This window comes from Sander vitreus, chromosome 5 (assembly GCF_031162955.1).
Source record: "Sander vitreus isolate 19-12246 chromosome 5, sanVit1, whole genome shotgun sequence".
Lineage (NCBI taxonomy): Eukaryota > Metazoa > Chordata > Actinopteri > Perciformes > Percidae > Sander > Sander vitreus.
Window position 1 is genome coordinate 18,503,640 of NC_135859.1, and position 15,411 is coordinate 18,519,050.

The following is a 15,411-nucleotide window of genomic DNA, read 5'->3' on the forward strand; positions in this document are numbered from 1 at the left end:
CTGTCCCTTCCTCTCCTTTTCGTCTTTTCCTTTCTCTCTGCTCCATGCTGCTTTGTGCTCTACTCTAATTTCCACTGACTGAAATTGGAGAGAGCAGAGGTGTATGAAACCTGAGCTTGACGAAAGCAGTGGAGAGAAGTAGGGGAGAATGGAGGGATGCTGATGGAGGGTGCCTTTGAGAGGGCTGGAAAGGCCAACAGATATCAGGGAGTCCCACTGAGGAGAAAGATGATATGAATCCCACTGTGCAGTTTTCTTTCTCTTCCTCGCTCACTCCCACTCTCTCTTTCTCCCCGTGTTTCTCATCCTTTCATACAGGACAAGGACATTGAGCTTGAAACAGTGTTCGTTTAAACCTGGGGATGAAGATAAAAGAAAACACTAAAAATGTACATACATAACAAACATGAAACGAGCCTGAAAGTTTTGTCAAGTTTATAGTCACAAAAATACTATAAATAAATTATATTTATTTAAATACAGTTGTTTTTTCGCCACATGGTGAAAAAGGAAAGAAAAACAAAATAAACTAGAGTTATTAAAATAACAGGGATGAATTAAAGAAGGTTGAATGATAGGAACAATATGGAGTGTTTTGTATCATGAGACACAAAACTAACACTATCACTTTGTATGAAGCTTTGATGCATCACATACGCCTTCATGCATTACGATATATTCTAATAACAGTCATAAGGAATCATAAGTATGACTGTAATAGTTCATAAGAACTAAATGGACCTTTTTCACAGCAGACATGTTAACATGCTTTTATCAACAGGAAATCCACAGGTGTAATTAATAACATTAGCAATGGCTCCATTTCATTTAGTGGCCCCTGCCTCCTGTTATTGTATTGTACATGCTGGCATGCTAGAAATGAATAATGAGACAATTACAAAAACTAGCGACCATTAATGTTATTTGTTGCTTTTCGTGCAATGACATTAAAAACATCTTTTCCTTGTAATTTTGAGTATAAGTTTAGGGCTGTCATTTTAAAATAAAATAAATCAAGTTAAAAGGGCACTTGGAGAGTGCAGACCTCCGCCAAGGCCATGCCCTATCTCACAACAAGACATAATTTCTGTGTCTGTCCAGTGATCCCGATTTTGGTCCCGTAACGTCCCAGTCAGATAGTAAGTGCCGTAAACATATTCTTGTAAATGTTTACAATCATTTGCCAAAAGAAGCAGGCCTGCCTTGTTGCACAACTAAAATGTTTGTCAAAACAGGTAACGTAAGCCTGGCAATGTATCTCTGTTGAGCCAAACTACAATATCCTTGACAGAGGTAGCTAAAGGCTCTGACACACCAACCCGACGACCGACGGTCGGCAGAAGAGTTAGTCAGACTGATCAGTCTCCCTGAGTTGGTCAAAAAAGTGCCTCGGAACACACAGAAGCGACGCCAACTTGAACGTACTTTCTGCACGTGCGCGAGACGTAATACGTCTCCATAACAGCAGGCGGCGCTGATCTGTATTGTCGCCCAAAAAATGAAAACCGGCAGCTGATTGGACGAACGCTTCACGTGGGTCTGGCTTCTGCTGAATTTCAAAGCCAGACCATAATGGTGGCTCTTTTGGAATACGATCTCGTATTTTACGAAAATAGTTCACCGAGACGTTTTTCTGAAAACATTTTAGGCGAGAAATAGGCCATGCAGTTGCTGATTCTGTCTTCATTTCAGATCGACAAAGGTCAGTTTAAAAGATTTTCGTCAGATTTTGAGAGGCGTTCGTCCCGCTCATCCCGCTCGTCATTTCCGGTAATTGGTCATTGAATCCGACTGCCCACTGGCTGATTCAACAAGTCAATCAGCCCAAATGAACGCTGACGGCTCCTCCGACTGACGACGACACGGAACACACCAAACAAACTCGGGTCACTGACCTCGCCAGACTGTCCGACGGCCAGGTGAGTCAGCGCCTAACTTGACCTGCCACTGTGGTCTCCATGCCAACCGGCTCTTCCGGCACCTCAGCCGAAGTGGGAAGGGAACATTTAATAAAGTACTTTACATGTAAACAAACAAAAAAGCAACCTGCTCTCCTCCAGAGAGGCCCTTTAATACAGTAGCATTATTAGCAGTAACATTTGCTTAAACATGCTTACCATATCTTTATCTGAATTAATTTGACTTAAGGTGAGAACCAGCATAATTTGTCCAGATTGCATATCTTATTGTGAAGGGCATTTCCGGTGTTTACTTAAACAACGTGCGTACGACCTCAGTATATCTCTGTTAGCCTTGAAGAGGGCTAATGACATATTGTGTACTAGGTTACTTACTTTGTCTCCATTAGCCAAAGTGTGAATGGTTATTAGTCTGCTAGCACTGACCTGTGACTACACACACACACACACACACACACACACACACACACACACACACACACACACACACACACACACATTACTGGCACACACAGTATTGGTTTGGGTGAATTGTGACCTCTTTCCCTCCTTTGCTGCCATCTCACTCGTATTGATTTCCTCTCGTCTTTTCCTTCGTCTCTCCTTTCTCTTCCTCCTAATGTTTCTCTTTTCCTCTCTCTCCCTCTTTCTGGCATCATTCTCACTCTCCTCTACATTTTTTCCTTTAGCTTTCTCACCTTTATCCTTTATTCTCCTCCTCCCAGCTCTTTTGCTCCCTTTCTCCCTCTCGTATACTGAGATTGTTCGATTTCAATTATTAACAACCATCAAGATTTATGAAGGTCAATTAGCTTCTGTGTCAGTGACTCCTGACATGCAAGACAACTCTGTGTTTGTCTGTATCCATTTAATACAACTGTGTTTTTGTCTGTATCCATTTAATACAAATGTGTTTATTGGCTGATTGCGTACTTGTGCTGTGTTTCTAAAGGATAGTGTGTGTGTGTGTGTGTGTGTGTGTCTCTGAAAATGCAGTTCTGTTTGTTTGTGTGTCTATTAGAAGTACACTGAATCTCGTGTCCTGGAATGTCCTGGTTCACTACCTCTTTGGAGCTACTGGAGGACAAAAATGTGTACGCTCACTGACATTCACATGTATACGTACACTCAGACACACACACACACACACACACACACACACACACACACACACACACACACACACTGGAGTGGAACTCAAACATGGACCAGGAGGGACTGTGATGATCAATCAATGTCAGAGTGGGAGCCATTAAGAATACGCATACACACATGCATACAGTCTACTTTATGTGTTGAGTGTCTTCAGTTGGTCACAGACCAGTGACTCTGTTCTGTCAGTGTCCTGGATGATTTCCCCCTGTAGGCGAAGAACTCAGTCAACCCTTGCTCTCTCCCTTTCTCACAGTCTCTGTCATCCTGTTGTCATTTTTCTCTTACAATCTTGTTTCCGCCTTTCTGTCTCCATCTATACTCTCTTTTCTTATAATGTGTATGTAATCATTTATAGAGGGCTCTCAGGTAATATGTCATGTTGACTCAGCTGTCAAACTGATTTTGGTTTTGCACATTTGTGTTACATTTCATCAATATTGTGTATGTATACGGTGTATCTTGGGCCGGTTTCACGCCGATAAACTGTGACTAAGCTTAGATCTACTTCAGATAGATGTCTAAATGTGTTGTTCAAAGCTGTCTAGTTCTGAACTATCTTAAGTAGGACAAATTTGCCATGAATTCTGGGTAAATTAAGACTTTTTTGCAAACTATAAAACATGGCTGACTGAGCAACAGCATCAAACTGCCCAGCTCCGTTCAGCTCTGTTCATTCTAGCAGAACATGTTGGACAACTTTTACAAAGATATTCATTTGGAAAGTTTGAGTGTAATCTCGGCCCAGTGCAGAGCTGCATCAGAGCTGAGATGCTGTGGCAGTGCTCAGGTCTTCTGCTAACTCGTCCTCACTACAGTCTCTAAAAACTCTTCCCCTTCTCATTACTTGCTCCACAATGAGCTAATTATGAGCCATGTTGTCATTTGGTGCCACTGGCCAGCAGGTGTCACTGATTGTTACCATGGAAACATGGCTCTCTGTCCTGAGTTAGCCTGGAAGGGAGGCTTAAAATAAGACAGTTTGGATTTTTGGGTATCTCTCTATCTTGCATTAGACTAATCTAAGTGGAAAATTAAGACTGGCCTAACGCAATAGACCATTGTAAAATATCTTTGTGAATCCAGCCCATGGTGACTATGAAGGCCATAGCTTATGATTCACATCATTGTCAAACCATTCAGTGACGTCTCATCCCTGTATGGAAGCATCTGCATGTATTATGTTTAATTATTTTCCCTTTACAATTAAATCTATTAGTCTTTTAGCAGCATGTATTTATTAAGACAAGAAATTATTTAGGCTTACTTAATTTACTTTCTATTAAAACAACTTCATCATACTTTTAAGTTTTACACAAATGTTTGGCATTCAACACATTTGCTGTTTTTTAGGTGTTAGTTTTTAGTAGTGACTATGGTAAAGGAGCAGCAGTTCCTATAGAAGGTTTGTGGTAAAGCTACAAAGCCTGAATTAATCCCTGTAGGGAAATTGTGTTTTCACTTGCAGCTCCTCCACAGGTGGTAGGTCATAGCGCCGGGTCCCTAACTGAACAACATCCCTGGAGCTGATCGGCATTCAGCTTTCATGTGTATCTCTCTCTAGATTTTTCTTTCCATCGGATTCAAATAAATGTCTTTTCTTTAGAATTGTCTATGCCATCACTGAATTGGTGTTGGTTTGTTCATGTATGTATTTCTGTCAAAGCACAGTGGGCAATAGTGAGACAGAGGGGAACGGAAAACATTTATAAAAAGAGAAAATGGACCTACAAACTGACTGTTTAACAGCTAGGGTAATATGAAAAGGAAACGCATATTTTGGCTGCTAATCTGTGGCCATCATATTATTTCGTTCCCATTGCATTGTCAGAGTCAAATTATGAAAACGTTGAATCAGATGGTTGAGATTGAAATTAATTGCCATATGCACAACACAAAGATATGTTTGTAAATATTTCTAATTAAGAACAAATCCAGTTAATTACAACAAGTCAATTTTGTTGACATTGTGACGATTAAGTAATTGACTCAGCCTACGTCTGCTTTGTTATACTTGCGCTTTCCTTATCAGTTCTGTGGAAAAGCTGCTTATCATCATCTGTTTTTTAACATTTCTCCAGATTTGATAACATAAGAAACTCTTGTCTGTAAGCTTCGCTGACACATCACCTTAATTTGAGCTGTGACAAATACAGTTATAGCCTTTGCAAACAAAATTGTCAAAACTCGTTCTGAATGGTGCATTTAAAGGAAAATTCAGTGTTTTCTTTTATAATCTGGGTCTTATTTAGGCAGTTTTAGGCAGCCATTCATTCATATTGGGTATGATAACAGATTTTTAAGCAGGTTAATTGTAGAGATTTGGTGGATGTGGCAACTCAGCTGAAAATGGAGTTATGGCAAGCAACATTAAATCACCAATTATATTATATATTATAGTACTTGAATGTGACCATATACTTTCTGGTATAAAAAGGTATTTGCTGCAAAAACGAAACCTACATGTTGTGTGAACCATGCCTAAATCATTGCATCACACTTAGGAAGAGGTACATTTTTGTAGGCATGTATAGTATGACAAACTGCTATATATATATATATACCGGGGTGGGTGGGGGGGTGTGTGTGTGTGTGTGTGTGTGTGTGTATGTATATATATATATATATATATATATATATATATATATATATATATATATATATATATATATATATATACCCACAAAGGAAATAATTTGTATACCTCTACTCTGCAACCTGTTTTTTCTGTGTATGTTTACTCCAAGTTCCCATTTTTCAAATAAAGTCCAGACCTGACAAAGCACATTCGCCAACATTTGTACATTTACTCCCTAGCTGACAAGTAAACTTTGTTATAAGAATTGACACTTTAGGACTAAGAGGAATATTTTGGGGTTGTGCGCAGTTTCGTGATTGATAGAAATGTTTGTGACAGTATCCTCTCTTCTTGATACTCGTCTTCCATTTTTCATCTACTTCTTTCCCCTCACCTCCCTCAGCTGACAGCAGTGGTTTTGTTGATTTTAAAGCACGTCATGCTACAGAGACCCAAAATTCCACGCTTGTCTTCTCATAAGAGAATAATATGAATGCTCTAAGCACTGTATCTAAACAAAATAAGACACCGAGTGATCTGGGACTTTTTAAGCCTCAGGTAATTCAGTCACTCTCTGCCCAGCAACACCAGCTTCCTCAGCTTCGCATTAGCAAACAATGGAAGCTTTATCGGTTTCAACAGTACAACTCCAGATCCACTGACATCTATCTTTATCTTCTTTATGTGTAGTCCCACTTTTTTGTTTGTTTGTTTGATATATTTGTATATTGACATGACACTGAAGGAAAACAAGGGAATCTGTTCTCATGTAGGATGTAGACAGGTGTACATTTTTTGCAGATCTGTGGTGTCAAAAGTTTGACATTATGAAATATTATATTTAACTGTAAGTGTTCTAGCAACCTAGTAACCTTCTAGCATCACATTACATTTCATTTTCATGTAAACACAGTGGAACTCAAAACAAATGTAGTTCTTTGTGCTGCATCAATAACTTTCAACATTAAATGTAATATTTTATCCCAAAATGTGGTGTCATGCATTGGTTTTGGTTTTCTTCTTTTGGTTGGAGAATTGCGACTGACGACGCAGTGAGAGAACAGGTTCTGTATTTTTTTATATTTATACCTGTATATTTCAGTTTCAGCTTTAGTTACACTTTGGATTCAACTATTTTGGATAAGGTATGCGGCGCCAAGAGGAATAATGCTCCAGTTCATCTCCTTGCGCTGCTTTTTTGTCAGCGATACTTCCTTCCTCCTGTTAAAAGTCTTTGCACATGCACAGAACCCATTAGAAACCCAGTTATGTATGTATACATGGCCATGAAATCAGGTTTGTCTCGCAGAAAAAAAAACTAGCTTCTTTAACCAGTTTTCTCTAATTCCTGATTAACGAAGCAGGATGTTTAGACAATGTTTAAGAAAGTCAGGTTACTGATTGCTGATCAGGTTTCTGAAGCTGACATTAAAAGATCACTTAACTGCTTGTTGACTCATTTCACAGCTCTTTTGGCCTTCCATCCACAATAAGCCAGCAGTGTCAGGTGTATCTTTTTGGCTTCATCTGCACTGAGAAATTTAACGCATTTCATCATTACACCCATTGATTTCCCTCGCTGTGAAACCAACTCGGTTCTCCCTGATGCTCTCTGTTTCACTATATAAGTCCTGTTCTTGTTTTGTTTTCCTTCTTTGTCTCTTTTCTCATATCCATGTAACCCTCTCTGCTCTATTGTGTCCATGCAATACCTTGCAACACATGGTTTACCTCTTATTCACCCACTGACATCCCTAACTCTGGCATGTTGCAGTCATCCAACTAAAGTATCATTCTATACTGGCTTCATTCACCTTCATAAAAAGTGAATCACCTATCAATGAAAAACAGTCTGAGAGAAACTATAGAGTTTTGTGGTCATACTTATAGGGACAAACTGTAAATAGCATTACTTGCTTGCTTAATTGTAGTTTATGAATGAGAGAATGTAGTTGGAATTGTGGCACAAATGACTACACATGAAGTACACATGATCAGTGGCATCCCTCAACACTGTGTTGGGTGCAGAGTTAGCATCCAGAGGTCAGCTCAATATTGTTAAGTCATAATTTTATAAATGTATACACTACTTTTGAAGATGAGCCAATCCACATTTATTTTACATTGAACTGTTAATACTGGAAACTTGAGAAGCTTTCTCTGTTGGAGCTTTTTGGTCTGCTGTACTTTGATTGGAACCACTTCCAAACACGCTAAAAGATGAAATAACTTTGAGTGCAAGGGCGAGGTGTAAAACTTGAGTGAGCTTAGACTATATTTACGAAAGCGAGCTACTAAAATGCAACACACAGCTACTGTAAAAGTTTGCTGGCACAGCTTTCTTCAGTTCTCTGTCGGGAGAAAGCATCCTCTGATGAAGTCAGCTGCAGTTTTTCAATCAGAATACCTGAGGTGCAGCCACTGCCCCACATGCTGCATGTTGTTCTCTAAGCAAGACTAATATCTGTAGTTTTAACTGAAATAAACTTCCTTTTTTTGGTGATTTGTCATCATTTATTTGTGATGAAAAAAGCGTACATTTGATTCAGAGTCTTAATTTCTACAAATTCTTAGCTTGGCTGCATACATGTCTTGCATGTTTATTTCAATGCAAAGTATACACTGCAGATATTGGCTAATACTTGAACTTTAATGAATCTTAACAATAATTTACTGCTAATAGTTTTTGATCTTAGCACAGTGATGTAAAAGCTTTAAATGTATATATGGTGTCCATTTATTTATCTTCAGCACAAGCTTGCTCCTTACCTCTTACTATGTCCCCAAATCCCATGGCCCTGTTCATGTACCATCCCACACGCTTTCTATGCATTTGTTTGAGTCCATTTACCATTACTAGCTCTTTGGCTCATTGTAAGTGTTCACTTTAATTGCCTTACTTCCCTCATTACTCTTTGTCCTTTTTGTCTGCACATTGAGTTTTTTGCCCATTGCAACTGCCTACCTACTAGTTGTTTCAGCTTTAGTCCTGGGTTTCTTGCTGGTTATAATTGCCACTATAGCTGCCATTTTCTTAGCCTCTACTCTCTTGCTGTGTCCCTTGCCCATTTCGTTTTAAACTGCGAAGCCATAACAATCTCTCCTGTTTGCTAGTTTGCTCAGGCGCTGGTATTCACATTAGATTTTTATACCGTTTTTGCTCTTTGCCCTTTGCCCTTATAGCTTTCTCCCCTCTCACTGGCTTTTATCCCTTGTTGTGCCAGCAGTAGCTTCCACAAGCTTTTACTCTCTGCCTTACTTTTCTCTTTGCCCTCTGTTTCATCAATGCTATTTGAATTGCCATTTCTTTCGAGTTCCCTCTTTTACTTTTCAATCTCTTCCATCTTTGTGTCCCTTCTTGTATATCTTGATTTTTGTTCTAACTCAAAAGCCATGTCTCCCCATCTCCCAGCTAGCTTTCATGAAAGCATTTGTTGCCTTTCTTACTCTTTGCCCTCATGGTTTTCTCTTTAATTCTCTTGTCAGCCATTAATGGCCCTTTGGTCCATCACATTCCTGCTCACTGGATTTCACTTTTTGCCTTCCTCTTGGTCCCCTTTGCCTTTGCGCTGACATGCTTACTTAAACTGTCTCTCAATTTCTCTGGTGGAAGGAACTTACTGAGAGTCTTCATAAGTAATAGGCCCAAGTCAGATTTGTGGAGCCCATAGAGATTGTTGCTTGGGTCTTTGTAACACGGCTGAACCTGAAATAAACTGCCAAGATCTCATAGCATACTGCCTGTCTGCTCCCCAGTCCCCACATACTTTTACCTAAAACCCATTTTGATCTCCTTTCCTTTTCGTTTCACAGTTCATTGCCCTCTCCCACCTCTTATTCTGTCATCCTCTCTCTTCCTCTCACCATGCCTCTGTCATATTGCTCTCCATTACTTCTTCAAGTCTACTATTTCTCTAATTTCCCTCTCCCCTTTCTTTCTAGTTTGTGAGCTTAACCTTCTTTTCTTTCATCGGTCCCTCCTTGCTCCTCCCACTTCGTTTTTATTCATTATTCCTTTCCTTTGTCATGCATTTTCACAATTTTCTCAGTGTCTATTTTTTCCCTGCTTGTGCACCTGTATTCTACCTGACCCTTTCCAATGTCCCCTCATATTTTCATCCTGAGTTTATCCCTCGGTCCTCATTTTCTATTTTCCTCTGCAGTCTTCTCTCTCTGCTCCCTTGCAGTCCTATCAGTTGGGTGCAGCTATTTAAACCTCACACTTATTCTTCACATGGAGCTGCTTTCAAAACACCAGAGAAAAGAGGGAATAGGAGACCAGAGTGAGATAAGTGCTAGAAGTGCAAAGGAACAATCTCACAAAGTTTACATTAAATCCGGAGAGACTTTACTCAGTAGAATGACCTAGGTTTGTAAACAAGCAGCATATATTGTGTGATTATCTCCTGCTTTTATTTACTTGCTAAGATTTTTACTGTTCACCGCTTTTGCTTCTTAAGCTAACATAAAGTCATATCACAAGGGTATAAGCTTAGATAGAATTTTACTTTTTCTGGTGGCTCAGTGAGAACTGGAACTCGTGATTCATTTACCATTTGAGGCAGTCTTCTTAAGCTTGAATCCAAATCTCAATTTATATTGCAAGTGATTCAACAATGCTTTTCCTTTCTTCTGCAGGTCTGGTCGTACGAGAAGCCAGTATAGAAATCACACGGCAGCAGGTGGAGGAGCTGTTTGGTCCTGAAGATTACTGGTGTCAGTGCGTGGCCTGGAGCTCTGCTGGAACCACCAAAAGCCGCAAGGCGCACGTTCGCATTGCATGTGAGTACACTACTGTAAGCACGCCTGGGAGGTTTAAAGACCAGTGGGTACTGTTCACACATGAGTATGGAGAGTTTGGGTCAGTTCATTGCTCGTATACTCACAAATGACATATTATCCTTCCAAAATATGAAAAGATAGTTTGCAAATAAAGATGCATACCGGCAGTCCTACAGTACATGCAAGTTATCACCTTCACTCTGCTGGGTGTCAGTATCCAATCCGTAACGCCTGTAAGATCCGTTCTGCGCATGCGCATAATTACGTAGTAGAAAACTAACGATGTCCAAAGAATTTCTAATAAGGGAAGAAGTTCCACTCTCTCGTTACTTCCGGCTTCTGAACTGGTCGCAGTTCCATCAGAGTTACATATAGGGGGCGCTCACAGGCCAGTGCAGAATGAATGGGACTTTATGGAGCTATACCCCTCAAAATCCACTTTTCTCAGGATATAATTTTTTGTCTAGTAATTTGAATGTTGCATTCGAAAGGGGAGGCTAAGAAAATACACACTGCTGGGTGTTCGATTTTTTTTAAAGTGGCTTTTTTGTTCTAAAAAGCTTTTTAAAATGTCAATGACGTCTTATACATATATGGCCAGAGATACTGCTTTATGGCAAGCTCTGAGTCGCTTCCTTTGTTCTCTCGAGGCATCGACAACACAGCTGACAGGTTAGGCTCTCCCTGTTAATACACGTGCTAGAAAGAGGTTTGCTAATGTTTTAAAGACCACGCCGAAATATTCACTCTGACATTCTGGTTCTGCTTTGGATGCCGTCAAGCGGGATCTCCGATCGTAATCGGTCCTTCACTGACCAATCAGCATTCATTAGCAGAATGCTAGCGTGTTATGGGCAACAACGACTCAACCTGTAAGAAATCGAAAGGACACAAGTACTCGTTCATTCAACTTTTGACCTATAATCCATGTTGAACTTGCAAAAACTACAATCAAATCTGAGATTTCTCAGCGACAATCAGGCGAAAGAGACAAATTTAGCCGTCTAGCTCCATAGAGTCCCATTCATTTTGCACTGGACCGCGATCACCCCCATTGGAACTCTGGTGGAACTGCAACCAAATTTGGTACAATGGGGCTGAATAGGGAGTGGAACGGCTTTCCGTAGACGGGCTTTGCGATGTCCCTGTGCGATTTGTACCACGCATGCGTTGAAACACTTTACGACCAAACATCACAACTTTTTTATTAAATCTTTATTATACAATAGTCATAGCTACAAACAATCGAGACTTGTCACTGATCCAAAACCGTGTAGCGACGTCGTTGTTGTGTTGTTGTGTTGTTTATGTTAATGTTTTTACTTTTAATATTTAGTCTTGTGATGTGATGAAGTGTAAACGTACATAAGTGTCCTTTTGAAGACGGGATGACAGCTCTTCCAGCCACCACTGCTGTATACCACTATAGTAGCTACATGCTAATGGCAGTAAACATGTCATCTTAGCTGGCAATGTTGTTAAATTCTCCCCAATTCCGGGTCACATTCCTGCTGAAACATGTCCGATTGTGTAGTGTTTGGTTCAGAAGCCTTTATCTGCGATTTTTGACGTTAGAAAGTGCTGCTTCGTTCCACTACAATCTAACGTTAGCATACTCATAGCTAACTATTGTAGCTGCATGCTAACGTGACATAGCGGCGCATATATAGCTAGCTATATATGCACGTATGTAGCAGGACTTTGTACCGTAAAAAAATCACCAATAAAGGCTTCTAAACCAAATACTATACAAATACAGTAAAGTGACTGGAATTTGGGGTGAAATGTCCAGCATTGAGCTACATATTAGTTTGCTAGGAGTTTGCTGGTCTCTCACAGAGATCTCATTTGTAGCCCTGTTTTTACCTGATACTTTCATAGAAGTACAAACACAGAAAGTGAGAGGTATACACATGCTTAAACTTTATTTAAAGCATGATTAACCTGAGGCAGGACGGAGTCATGACTTAAAACACCAAAGTAAGGCTTCTAGCTCAGGCTAGCTAGCGTTAGCAAATTACCTTCAAAGTTGCAAAGAAATGATGAAACGTAAAATTTGAAGCCTTTATTTAATTTGCTACATGGTGTTGTACTGGATGGCCGGACGACCCTCCGTATATCATTAACAGATATTTTAGGCAACTCCAGCAAACACCTTGTAAACTTCATCTCTGCCATCATAACGCTCTACTGTCACTGTCTAATGTTTTCTTCTGGTAACCAGAAATGTCGTGCATAGAGCTGTGAAGTTTGCCGGTGTTCGCGCAAGTGAAGAACTGATCAGGCAGTGTCGTAAAACACGTTGAGTTTCTGCGCATGCGCTGAATTGTGGCATGTGCAGAACGGAGGCGGTACGGATCGGGTACTGACACTGGGTCTTGTTTTGTAGATGTTTTTAAAATCAATGATTGCTGTCAGTGCTTGCCTCTAATAAATATGTGTTTCCTGTGACAGCTTCACAATAATAGCCACCCTGTGTTTCGCCAGTTTAATGCTTTTAATGTGAACCAGCAGCAGTACGAAGTGTAGGTAGGACAGGTGTTAGGAGAGTGAACAATGAGGCTGATATAAATGCGATAGAATTAAAAACGGTAACGCTGAATTACAGGCATGCAACATTTCCTGTGAATCCCTAATGTGTACGTACAGTAGGCAACTTGTATCCTGTGCAGAAATGGCGGACTCCGCCACAAACAATACAATATAGAGAGGTAATAACAGCTCATACTGAATAGGTGTTGCTGAAAAAAGACAAATAGATAAATAGACTCAAAAACTAGGTTTTATTTCATGAAAATTTAAGGATTATAACTTTGATGTCTATTAAGCTTTCCTTTGAGGTGTAGAGGCACATTGCTGTCATAAGGGTATACGTATATTTTAACTAGAAACACCAAAGGCTCAGGAAAAAAACTTGTAGTTGGGTAGAACCTTCAAACTTGGTTTTACACTGAAAGATAAATGGTGGGGAACTTTCTAAACTGAGAATTAGCTCTATGTCTTCAGTAGCTTCCTGTTATGGTCTGGTGAAGAATTTTATTTGACAACTGGGAGTCTGACTATAAGGTCACCAAAAGAACACAGGCCACACTAAACCCAAGCAGACTCAATATCACTCTAGCAGACAGTGTTACCATGTCACACAGTGATCACATGGGGAAATCATTTTGGGATTGTTAGACCCAAACAACAGTCCAGGGGGAAAGAAAAGGTTGAATCCTGTTGTGAGTGATGGTCACTTGATGGCTCTGCAGCAACTGTGTGGCAAGGGAGTTGAGATGTTTGATAGAAATCACCTTAAAAAGGCCTTGTTTGTTCTTCCAATGTAAGGCTCATATAACAAAATGGATTGTTCCTTCAAAGCTCCTTTCACTGGCCTGAAAATTGAAGCTGCAACAGTAGTTTTCCAAGCATCATTTCTCTGGTCAATTCAGCCATATAAGACAACTGGGACTCATCTGAGTGCTCAGGTTATAAAAAGGTCAAGCAGAAAAGAAATGCCAATAATAAAATCGACCCCAACTATTCGGTTAACCTGTCTTACTCTGACAGTGTGGCTCTGCTTGAGTGAACTCTCAAAAGGACATCTGGGGGCTTTGATAGAGTCCATTCATCAGACACTCAGAACAAACTGCACACATCCCAATATATAGTACTTTAACAGACAGTATCACTCTAACAGACGTGCACCCTGGAAATCTTGTTTTCCCAGGTTGGTCTTATTTGTGCTGCAGAAGGAAATCCATCATGTTGACCCTTGTTTTTCATTCAGGCTATTTAATTTGGCTGTAAATATGTCTCACATTTTCACTTTTGTATGGCTTGGTTGTTTCATTTATTTATGTATTACATATTTTATAGACCACTACACCATATTGTAAATTGGCTTTGTACCAGATTATTTAAATATAGTATATTTACATATATATACATATACACTTGTTCATTCATAGAAAAATGAGCTGACTCACGCTTAGACAATATAATACAATATACAATACAGTATACCAGTTGTGTGGAAGTACCGCAGCAACATATTTCTCAATTATTTTGGCTTGTAACACCATTTGAATTTAGAACTCAGCCTCACTACTCTGTGCATTGCTTTGGTATGTGAGGATGTTTTTCTGTCTGTCAGCAGAGAGTTAGTGACACAGTCAGAAATATCCTTCTAAGCTCCACTAATAACATTCTCGAATGCAATGGGCCCTCCTTAGGGTGCAATGAAAGCTGGGTAATGTACTGTTTTTGGCTAACGTCTGGGCTGATACATGCTGAGAGACGGACGCAGGCAAGCGTGCATATACAGGCTTCTGAGATTCTCAGAGGTAAACACGTGAATGTAGACATTGCAACACAGACATGCACACATACTGAGAACTGAAGGCCACATTGTTCAGTCGCAACAAGGTAGCTGATGTATGAACAAATGGCTGAGTGTATACATGTGTATGTGCATGGGTGCCTGCATCACTCTATGACTTACAACATCCATGCCATCAATATCATCAGGTAGCATCAGCTGTCAGCAAGTATAATGCCACATCAACACAGTTCGTCCAAGCACCTCAGTTTTCCCTTTTCCTTAGTCTATATCCTCGAAGTTCCACTTCCGGGATTGCTCCGGTGACGCGGGAAATTCTGCCGGATGCATGTCTTTTCGCTGATGTCTGTTTCCTTCCGCTTTCTTTGTGTTGGAATGATAATTGATAATAAACCAGAGCATGTTCTTCTCCCATCCCGGAATGCTATGTGGACTAGCCAGACCCTCCTCCGCAGCGTTGTGGAGGAAGGTCTGGCAAAGCCAGACTACCTTTTTCTTAATTGTCCTGTTTTATGTATTATCTGTTGTTTTTTTACTTCTGTTTTTTATTTAGTTTTTTTTTACTGCCTCAAACAGATTTATTCATATATTATTTATACCATAAGGTACCAAAAATACTCTACTACTTCTGCTACCACTATACTTATAATAACATA

General features: G+C 39.9%; 1 protein-coding gene across 2 annotated transcripts in view; it reads left to right on the forward strand.

Moving 5' to 3' along the window:
- Positions 1-15,411, forward strand: part of unc5ca (unc-5 netrin receptor Ca) — a 194,475-nt gene that overhangs the window by 92,701 nt on the left and 86,363 nt on the right. For both annotated transcript variants that reach the window (XM_078250834.1, XM_078250835.1), the window contains exon 3: positions 10,288-10,431. In XM_078250834.1, the coding sequence (XP_078106960.1) occupies positions 10,288-10,431 (144 nt within the window). The remainder of the gene's footprint in view (positions 1-10,287; positions 10,432-15,411) is intronic.